Source organism: Amblyomma mixtum, chromosome 3 (genome assembly GCF_055824585.1).
Source record: "Amblyomma mixtum isolate Tamu chromosome 3, ASM5582458v1, whole genome shotgun sequence".
NCBI lineage: Eukaryota > Metazoa > Arthropoda > Arachnida > Ixodida > Ixodidae > Amblyomma > Amblyomma mixtum.
In genome coordinates this window covers 345124231-345134885 of record NC_143014.1, presented here as the reverse complement: position 1 = coordinate 345134885, position 10655 = coordinate 345124231, and the positions used below count along the sequence as shown (strand labels likewise).

General features: G+C 45.0%; 1 protein-coding gene across 1 annotated transcript; it reads right to left on the bottom strand.

Annotated features, from left to right (window-relative positions):
• Positions 1 to 848: 848 nt before the first annotated feature.
• Positions 849 to 9193, bottom strand: LOC149356225 (uncharacterized). Its single transcript, XM_089576283.1, has 7 exons — positions 8950 to 9193; positions 8779 to 8867; positions 7180 to 7381; positions 6770 to 6862; positions 4877 to 4969; positions 4419 to 4511; positions 849 to 856 (listed from the first exon to the last, which is right to left on the bottom strand). Exons 1-7 carry the CDS (start codon positions 9134 to 9136, stop codon positions 849 to 851), a joined length of 765 nt encoding a protein of 254 aa, XP_089432409.1. The 5' UTR covers positions 9137 to 9193.
• Between the last annotated feature and the right edge of the window lie 1462 nt (positions 9194 to 10655).

The following is a 10655-nucleotide window of genomic DNA, read 5'->3' as shown; positions in this document are numbered from 1 at the left end:
CGCTGGCACCTTGCGACTTACTTCCATCGAAACGAGACTGCTGCAGCCGGGACTGAACCTGCATCCTCTGGCTCAGCAGTTGAGTGCCCTAAATACTGATCCATCACTGCAGAGCCATTCACACTAGGACTGGCACACTAGTGCGTTAACAGACTTAATGCTAAGTGGAAAGAGAAAGGTGCCAGATTCTATAATTTTAGCAAATATGTCCACACATACTTACATGGCACGGCGCATCATGCAAGGTCAACTGGAATCCTAACGTAATGGGTTTGAGTAAAAAAAAGTGGGAGATAAATGCGAATTTTCACTCTCATTATCCTCAAAAACAAGTGTCGTTGAACTATCAATACCTGAAGCACCTAAGTATCAAGTTCTGAGAATAAAAACCAGACAATGTAATCACTCTTTCTGAAGCCTAGTTATTTGTTAAAATTATTTTCAATACATTTTCATTCCGGCATTAGTTATGCCTCTGAAGTTAATTTCACCTTTTCCTTTCAAATCTAAATCGGTGACAATTCAATATTACAATCTCTGCAGAGAACTTTCACAATAGCTGCAAAGTTCTGAATTGAAAAGGTGGTTAACTTCTCCTTACTACAAAATTATTTTGATGAAAAAATACTCCACGTTAGGCCACGACTTTAAGCAGGCAGCAGCTGGATACACCACACTATGACACTCCATCATTATAAAAGCTTCGTGACATTAGCTGGGCATTTGTCAAGGATAAAAATCGAAAATTTTGAGTCTGTATAGCATGCCAGGAAAAATGGGGTTAAAAAGCTTACCTCTCCTGCCTCATTCAATGCCCCCACAGTTTCGTCAATCTCCTGGCCAGCCTGTCAAAGTGCTGTAAAAACGAGCAGAAATTAAAGGGAGTGCAGCAAGCAACACAGAAAAACGTCGATGTGCCGAAATTGGAGCATGCTTTTATTAGACACAGCTGCAGAGAAGATAGGCTGGCCCAATTTTACCACATTAATACAGATGGCCTTCATTTTTTCTCACAACACTTTGCACAGTAAAAGTTCAGTAACTGGCTCCGCGTTAATTCTGAAAGTTGGTTAATTTGACCTGCCCGCCTGGTCCCTACTAATACCTATGGACAGAAGTTGATGGGGCGAAACTCGTTAATTTGGATGAATTACAGTGTGCATTGGCTATTCAACCAAGCACCGCAGCCCCGAGTCACCGGGGAGGGACAGAGGTGCAATACAGGATACGAAACTTGTCGCCCGAGCAGTGGTGCCAGAAAGAGAAAAAAGTCTACCAAGTGCTTTGCTGCCATGGTGGCGATCATACAGGCCCAAGGCATTGTCCTGCATACATCTTTGCACGCTCTACAAAACTGTTCGGCGTACTCCTGTGTTTTCAGTGTTTTAGCCCTAGCACAACCATTAATGTACGCAGCACGTATAGACTTTGCATGCTGATGTGATGACGCCGGCAAAATGGCCAAAATATCAGGCAAAGAGCATGGCATGCATAGGATGCATACAATGTGTTCAATGACAAGACCGTGCTGCTTTGCAAGGCATTTCCAGATAAGATCATCCCCTTCAGAGATGACCCTTGCACGGGAGGCAAAGAAAGCAAGGACAGGGTCACTATCCTACTTGCCACCAGCATGACTGGCACACAGCCATGCTGTTGGCACACACTGTCCGCCACTCCTTGTGATTGGGAGACCACATAACACAGTGTGTCAAGAATGCAAGGCACCTTCCTTTGACTACCAAGCCAACAAGAAGGCTTGAATGACGTCCAGCATTCCTCACCGCAGGTTGCATCAGCTCGACTGATGCTTTGGCGCTTAGAAATGCAATGTGCTGGTGCATTTCTTGGGGAGGGGGGTTAATGTTCCATAGTGACTCAGGCGGTGAGGGATGCTGTAGTGGACGGCTCCAGAAATTTCGACCACCTGGGGTTCTTTATAACGTGCACTGACAACGCACAGTGCACGGGCCTCTAGAATTTCGCCTTCATCGAAATTCAGCCGCTGCAGGCAGATCGAACCCGTATCCTTCAGGTCAGCAGCCGAGCATTATAACCACTGAGCCACCGCAGTGGCCAGGAAATAAAGGCGGTTAGCACAGAATATGGAAGTACATACCTTTATTTGGCCTTGGAATAGTCTGCACCTGAATTTGTCCAGTCCCAACAGCTGCGGCTGCTGCAACAGCACAAAGTCATTCTCTGTAAAAATTACCAATGCACTTTTGCAGAACGTAATCAGTACAATAAAATTTTCTGTGCATTACAAAGATTTTACTTGTTTCAAGAACTATCTTTCTTCTCAACACTTTTGAAAAAGGTAGGATTGCTCAAAGTGCAATATTTTTTGCAAATTCTGGGCATGGACTTCAACTTCAATGCCTCGTAATTAGGACGCGTGCTTGCCAAATGATGACTTATTTACAACTTTAATAAGTGGCTTGGTCAGGCGTAGGCAATGGCAACAATAATAGCAAATAAAAATGTCATGCATATATGCAGTTTTAATCAATATTCATGCAGATTATGAATAAAATACTAGGCGTCAAAAGCTCCTTTTGAGTAACACAGCCAAAATAATACAGAATAACACGCGCACCTCACATGATTTGTAAATTTTTGCTACCAGACAAAAACTTTCCTGAATTGCACAGTGCTAAGTATAGGCCTTTTCAGGAGTGTAAGAAAACACCCAAAGCATTGGGCTTAAAACCGGCGTTACGTGAAAAACCATGAACAAAAACAATGAAACAATGAGCCACTCAACTAATTTTTATTTACAGTAGGCCAAGTGCAAACCCAACTGCAGGTATCAGATGCACAGTAAACACTGAAGGTTCACGATGATAGGGAGAATAGTGCTGTATGAATTTGTTAACGGTAGCATACAGTAATAAATCAGTTTTATTCACACACAAGTTGCCTTCTTGATACAAACGATTCCATCAGTTCCATACGGAAGGAGAGCTAGTAGGTCAGCAAAATATCAGTTTCATTGTATACAGCCAGGAGCATAGGGTATGAAAGCCATTTCATTTCAAGCCCAAAATAAGAAATTCATTCATGAAAAGTGCCCAATAATTTGTGATAAAAATATTGACCTTGTGGAAACCCACAAAATTTTAGGACACTGCAATGTTACACCTACTAGGTGTGGACAAGGGCTTTAACGCCTGTTTGTTCTCAAAACAGTCACTGACACATTTGCAGTATAACAGCACAAGAAAAAGACAACGGTCAGCTGATCCCTGCTAGTGGTTCAAGCTCTACTAAAGTGAACATTTGTCCCACTCCAAGTATGTCACCAGTTTACACACAGTCAAGCCCACTCATAACAAACCTCATAGTTGCGTGGATTGTGTTCGTTATATCCGAAGTTCAAAGTAAGTGGACTTTCCATGTTAAGGTCAAAATTACAAAAGCCAGACCGCTATTCGTTATGCACGTCTGTCTATTTAAACTAAGCCTTATTATATTGCTTTCCAAGCTCTCCAGAACAGTCGAATACCCCTTCCCGATCTCGGTGTTACCCATTAGCTGCCTTAGGGAGGAAAATAGGTTTTTGAGGTAATGAAATGGCCCAGTATCTGTCTCACATCTTGGTGGACACCTGAACCGCGCAGTAAGGGAAGGGGTAAAGGAGGAAGTCAGAGAAGAAAGGAAGAAAGAGATGCCATAGTGGAGGGCCCTGGAATAAATTCGACCACTTGGGGATGCTTAACGTGCAATGACACGTGCAACACAGGCGCCTTTCACGTTTCACCTCCATTGAAACGCGGCCGCCGCCGCTGGGTTCACACCTGGGAGCTTTGGTTCAGTAGCTGAGTGCCCTAATCACTGAGCCATTGCGGCGGGGAGCTTTAGGAAGGAGATATAGCTAACCGCAGCGGAAGCCTCCACAACAGATGGTGGTAGGTCAGCCTCCTCGTCATCGCCTTCATCATTTTTCTGGCGACTGGACAACGTTCGTAGTTATAACGTGTTAATGCTTGTATTTTCGTCAGTGACTGGCTCTCCGATGCCGGGGTCACCACCAGGAATATCAGGTCAGCAATATCTCAGCTCCCGAGAAAAAAGAGGGTTTCCGACAGCAGGGGCAGTTTTACAGGGTCTCATAGTTCGCTGTAACCAATTTGTGCGGCCAATATAGTTTGTTGCATCTGATACGATGGCATGGACCTAATACATATTTTGATGGTAGCACTACCCTCACAGGTAATAAGCAAGCATTATTATTATAACTGCGGCCATTTTAAGTGGGCTTGCCTGTATTAATGTACCATCCAAGGAGCTGAGGCAATTTCTTGCTGCAAACGCTGATTTCTTCAAACAGATACTAGGATATAGCTTTGGGACATGGAAAAATATAAATTTAGTCATGGAAGGCAGCTGTAATAAAAAGTAATGAAACCAGGTACCCTGAGGCACTGGTGCCGGCAAAGGTGGTGCAGCTGAAGGGAGGACGTGTCCAGCGCCTGGAGGTGCCGTAAACCCAGGCTGGCAGCTGGTAGCTAAGAATAGATAAAAAGAAATGATTGCCAAAGGCAACAGAAGCAATGAAGTAAAATAAAATATGCGTCACGCCTGCGAGTAGCTTTGTTCCAAACAACATGAATGTCAACTGGTAGCAAAGGCATGAAGCCTTTCTCCCTGCTTGAAAAGTATTTCCTTTCCGTCCTCACATGAAACACGATGCACTTTACACATTCTCCATAAGAAGCATCTGTTCGAAGTTCCTGGTTCAATAATTATGCCAAATGCTCATTTCTTCTGTTCAAAGGGAAGCAGATATTAGGATGTGGTTTTGAGAGATGCAGAAATATTTAAAAGTAGGCAAGGAAGGCAGCTATAATAAAAATACGATGAAGCCAAGTACCCTGAGGCATTGGTGATGGTGAAGATGCTGTAGCTGAAGGTGATAGATGCTCAGGACTTGATGGTGCCACCACCCCAGACTGGCAGCTGGCAGCTAAGCATATAAAAAAATGGTTGCCAGTGACAAGAGAAGCAATGAAGTAAAATAAAATATGTGTCAAGTCCATGAGTAGATTTATTTCAAGCACTGTGAATGTTGACTGGCAACAATGGCCTAAAGCCTTTCTTTCGCATCTCCTCACATGAAACATGATACACTATAGGTGGTATGCACTGGTGCACAGCCGAGCCGCAGAGCACTCGCCACTGGCCCCTATGATTGAAGTGCACATAGTAGAGCTCCTGCTCTGCAAGCATACAAGTAAAGGGAAAAGAGGTGCATGCTTTCTTCGCGTGTCACATTAAGACTGCCGTTTGGAATCCACGTGCATCAGAGATTCGGCCGGTAGTCGCTGGGCGTAGGTTAGCCGCACGTAACTATGTTATAAACAAACGGCACTTCAATTGGGTGACTGCGCTTGTTAGCGCCGCTCGGGACTGTCAAGGAAACAGGTGAAGCAATGAAAGTTGGTCGCGGGTGTGGTAAATTTTTCTCGATTCTGGGTAGAAGCTAGAGCAGTGATCAGTGACAGCAGCACTTTCGTGAAACCGGAGAGCTGCATGCAGTTCCGGCACATACGCAGAGAAAAGATCAGTGACCAGGGGCCACCAGATAGCTCCGGCGCGTCTGTGGTGCTCCTTGAATAACTATGAACTGCGTGCCTGTGCAGAGCCGTTGATTTCCAAGCTCTACTACATGTCTGACCTTGATATAATGCTCACTCCCTACAGAAACAGCAAACTATTTTTCATCGAACGCTGTGTTGTAAGATGCCGACAAGAAAAAGAGATACGACACTGAAGAAGTGTGCACTACCAAGTGTCAGGTAGCAGGTATTCTTGTATTTTTCATCGAACGCTGTGTTGTAAGATGCCGACAAGAAAAAGAGATACGACACTGAAGAAGTGTGCACTACCAAGTGTCAGGTAGCAGGTATTCTTGTGTCGAATTTTGACGACATTGTACGCACAGTGGAAAAGTGAACAACTACCAGACCCCTTGCTGGCTTATGAGTGGCCGTTGTGACAATCTATGATCACCTTTGTGCACAAGAACGACTGCTCCAGAGTGGTAACAAAGCTTTCCAAGTCTGGTCATGCATATTGCATTGTGTGCAGAGGACTCCAACACAAGAAATAACCGCCGCTTTTTGTCAGAGATGTAACTGGCATCCTCATGCATCACAGACACCGTAGCGAGAGGCCAGTTCCCTGATCACTTCCCCGCGGATGTGTCTTAACTAAATGCTGCTTTCTGGTTTCATAGAAGTGCAGCTGTCATTGACCATTATCCAAGGCTTGGTCCCGGAATCGAGAGGAACCAAATCCGCACCCAACTTTCATCGCTGCACCTTTTTCCTGGACAAGCTTGAGCAGCGCTAACAAGCGCAGCTGTCCAATTGAAGTGATGTTCATTTACGATGTAGTTACCTGCAGCTATTGAGCCCAGCAACTACTGGCCGAATCTCTGATGCATGCAGATTCCACATGGCAATCTAAATGCTAAACGCAAAATAAACATGCTTGCGGAGCAGGAGTTCGTCTGCTATGTGCACCGCAATCATGGCGGCCGGCGGCTGTGCACCGCAGCATGGCTGTGAGCCAGTGCATGCCACCTGTAGAAATTCTCCATAAGAAGCATTTGTTGAAAGTCGCTGGTTGAATAATTATTATAAATGCACATTTTTTCTGTTCAAAGGGAAGCAGACACTAGGATGTAGCTTTGAGACATGCATAAATATTTAAAATTATGCCAGGAAGGCAGCTGCAATAAAAAAGGAATGAAACCAAGTACCTTCCGGCACTGGTGACAGTGAAGCTGGAGCAGCTGAAGGGAGGACGTGTCCAGGGCCAGATGGTGCCACCCCCCCAGACTGGCAGCTGGCAGCTAAGAATAGGTATAGAACGAGAAGCGGTTGCCGCCAGTGATTACACCAGAACGTTCCCTCTGCTTGAAAAGTATTTACTTTGTCTGCTCACATGACACAAGATAAACTAATCACACATTCTCTACAACAAGCACGTGCTGAAATTTTCTGGTTCAATAACTACTGAATATATGTACAAAAATCCTATCTCCATCAAGCATACCGAAAAAATAGGTTAGAGGATATGCTCTTGTTCCACAGTACAAGCAAGCATACACTGAGAGTAAGCTAGGACGACTGATATCAAACAGTAGGTTAGCATTATCTTTTTACGCACCACTTTCAAAGATCTTTGCACATAGCGCCTTTTGTAGCTGCTCGTTCATCTTCCTGAGGTTGGTAACCTCAGCCCGAAGGTGCTCCACTTCCTTTTCCATGTTGCAGAGCAAGCTGCCACCTGCTGCAACGTCTTGGCTGTCGAAAAGGCTCTCCTCAGCTCTCCGCTGAGAAGTAGCCCTCGCTCTCACGTCCTGCCTTGCCTACAACCAAGAAATCAAGATGACAGAACCTCATGCTTAGATAGTTTAGAAGAACTTCTTGTTGGGCGAGTTGGTGCATTGCTTGAAGGAACCGAGTTGCGCTATAAAAAAGACGGCTGTGGCCGTCTTTTTTATAGCGCAACTCGGTTCCTTCAATCATGCTTAGATCGCACAAAGGACATTCAAGACAACATGCGAAATAAATGAGAACCTATTCTGAACCAGCAACACATCTGGCACAACACATAAACAGTCATATCCAGGTTGCCAAGACTAGAAAAGGTTTAAACCAAATTTGTTATTTGCCGTGTGTCACACAATCTTTTGGAAAGTGCACCTATCATAAGTATGTGCATTATTGCATTCTCTCACAAAGTGCATTGAGGAAATATGATGAACAATATCCACCATTTTGAGCTGCCTTTAGGTGCAATCATTTCAGAATTCAAACAAATGATGTACCCTACCCAATAAGTGGCAGAGATCTGTTTTTCAATGAGCATAGAGGAGGCACTAACGCTTTCCATTTATCTCCAACCCAAATCAGGAAAAGCAACCAAACAACCATGCATAGTACTGAAAAGGCAATGCAGTGAAATGTGGGGACTTCCCAGCTAGAAAGGAATGAACGAACAAAAGCACAATAGGCCCGCGGACTATTAAACAGCGGGTGACAAAAACTGCGCGTCCCAAGATGCATCACATTACAAATGAAGCACTAAAAAGAAATGTGAGCCAAATGTGCTTGGTTCACATTTCAGCGGCAATACAAACAATCGCGGCGGCAAGAAATGCGAACAGCGGAGTGCATAGGAGCCGCGCTGTTTGCATCTTTTTTTATTGAGATAGTATACACGTGCGTGCGATTATCTAGAAAGCCGAAGCGCGCGCTCTAGGGTTTGCTCACCGCTGTGCGGCGACATCCGTAGCTAATTCTGCTACTTCCCTAGTAATGATACCGCTGCCCTAACGTCTACAACCGCGGAAAGAAGGCCAAGACCTTGCACTTTAATATCCTACTTTCACACCCGGTTCTTAGGAACAAAAAAAAAAAGTACCTTTCAGGTTTCTCAATATTGCCGAGATGTTCGCAATGCCGAAAACACGCCGAGCTCCTAAGCGACTGAAACTGGTGGCATAACAGTTCAGTGCATGCCAGTCCTCAGTTCTCGCCATATACGAATGCAAAATGTGTATTAACTCCACGAGTACGGCACAGGGCACTCAACTAGTCGCTTACTTCAGTACAGTTAGTTTTGGGCTAGTTGGTATTCTTGATTTAAGCTCATGGTTTTTCAGCGCAACGGCATACGGCCAAAGAAAAGAAGCAGGAAGAGAAGAAAGACGAACACAGCGCTGTGTTCGTCCTTCTCGTTGCTTCGCTGTTCGTTGCTTACCTTCTTTTTGGGTGGCGCGCCATGGCTGCCGCGCTTCGTTGACCTCTCTCTGCGTTCTTCCCGCCACGACATCATTTCTTCTTCGGTTTCTGTTGAAAAGCATCATAATATCAGAACGAACACGTCTTGCGAGCACTGGTCAAAGGCGCATTTGAGTAAAGCTGGACTCACCGGTCATGTGAATAATCCTGGCGTCGTAAAATCCCCCGCGTGTTTTGTCGTCGCCCTGCCAAAACACTTCGTACAATTTGCCTCGCTCAAAATCTTCAATATCTCGAGGGACGAAGTTCCGAATATCGTTGTCTTTGACGACGTATTTCCGCTGTTCGCCGTCGTATTGAATAAGCACGTAATACATTGCAGCTAAGTACTGCTCACACGCCACAACGACGCCGACGTCCCTTTGTTTACTACGCTCAGGCTCAGCACATATCACATGACAGCAGGCCGAACCGCGTTAGAGCAGCGATTCCTAAGGTTCAACTTTAGCGGCGCGAACGCATACTTGGAGAAGAAATACTCTGCTCTACTTGGGCAGATGGCGCTACCGCCGGCTTGCGCGCTGCTGTCGGCCTGGTGTATATGCAAGCAGTGCCTCCTTCTCGAACCTGTTGCTATTTTCTCGCTGTCATTGGTTCGCTGAAGCACGAAACCTTTAAAGAGGTTGTGAACTTTGCTCAAGGTTCTTTTTTAATCGACCAGTTTCAGTAAAAGTTGACTTGCTACTTCCCTTGTGTGTAGCGATTTAGACTTTCTAGCGCCCTATTAAGCGTCATTACAACCTGTAATAAAGAATAGCTAACCACAGAAAAAAGAGGATATGCACAACCATAGAGGAGAACCTTTATGTATACCAAGATCTACCAGCGCGAGAATGAACAACACGGGCGAAATCCAACCGTCCTTTGAATATATATGCATTGCGGAGTGACATTGGTAGAGTTAATACGGCAGCATAACGCACGTAAAGGTATGGCCAACCGCGGAAACCGCATAGCATAACGAGAGGCATATGAGACGCGAAAAAATACCGAATATGATTGAGTGCGTCGCAGGAAGCGCTTCCCACGTGTAGTCGTTCCTCGTTTGCGTTTGAATTTTTTTTTATCTTTATTGACATCATGCGAAAATAAACAGCTCATCAAATTCTTACGTCTGGTTGAGCTCGCAGAAACACGAACCTGCACCGATCAGAGAGAGCTTCCTGTGTTTTCCAGTTTCTACACGTTAAACTCATTAGCTAGCCCGAAGAACCGTAGCGCGCCAGCGGTTTCTACCGCCACCTTGCGAGATATCCAAATGGTTTCAGAAAGGTCCCTGAAACGGCTCCTGCTATCGACACTAACCATAATAAGATTACCCTCTTGTTCTACAGCTTGCATTACGGATTGCTTTGACTTCAGCTGGATTTACTGACAGTTTCGTAAATTCTTCAAAATTTCGTTGACTCTCATTTGGCATGTTTATATCTTAGATTCTGCATCTATCATTGGTATGCAGTGATGCAATGCCTATTACTAATTTGTAAATCATTACGCTCAGCTTATCATCCTCTGTACCCGCTAGAAATGATGAATTATATCTTTGGTGCTCATCAGCTAGATATGATAGCCTCCAAGTTTCAATCCGCGCGCGGAGGCATGTCCCCAGAGATATTAAGCAGGCTATAAGTCCAAGGCAGTGATGAGGGCAGTAATTGCAAAAGGCGCTCGCTCGGGCGCTAGCACACTGAAAAGAGGGAAGAATTAGGAGGAGACGATGCCAGTGCCGTGGCTCGGTCAGTCGTCGTTCTTCCTATTTTAGCAGATAGACAAGAGAGTTCGTGCGCACTCGTTGAGAGATTGGACGAGGAGACAGAAGCAGCATACTCTCGCCGT

What these genes read in the sequence shown, in the direction of transcription:
- LOC149356225 (XM_089576283.1), bottom strand. Translation starts at nt 9,136, where the DNA reads ATGTATTACGTGCTTATTCAATACGACGGCGAACAGCGGAAATACGTC. An exon ending in CAGGATTATTCACATGACCG is followed by an intron (nt 8,868 to 8,949) that starts GTGAGTCCAGCT and finishes GCTTTTCAACAG; the next exon opens with AAACCGAAGAAGAAATGATG. An exon ending in ACCATCACCAATGCCTCAGG is followed by an intron (nt 4,512 to 4,876) that starts GTACTTGGCTTC and finishes ATCTATTCTTAG; the next exon opens with CTACCAGCTGCCAGCCTGGG.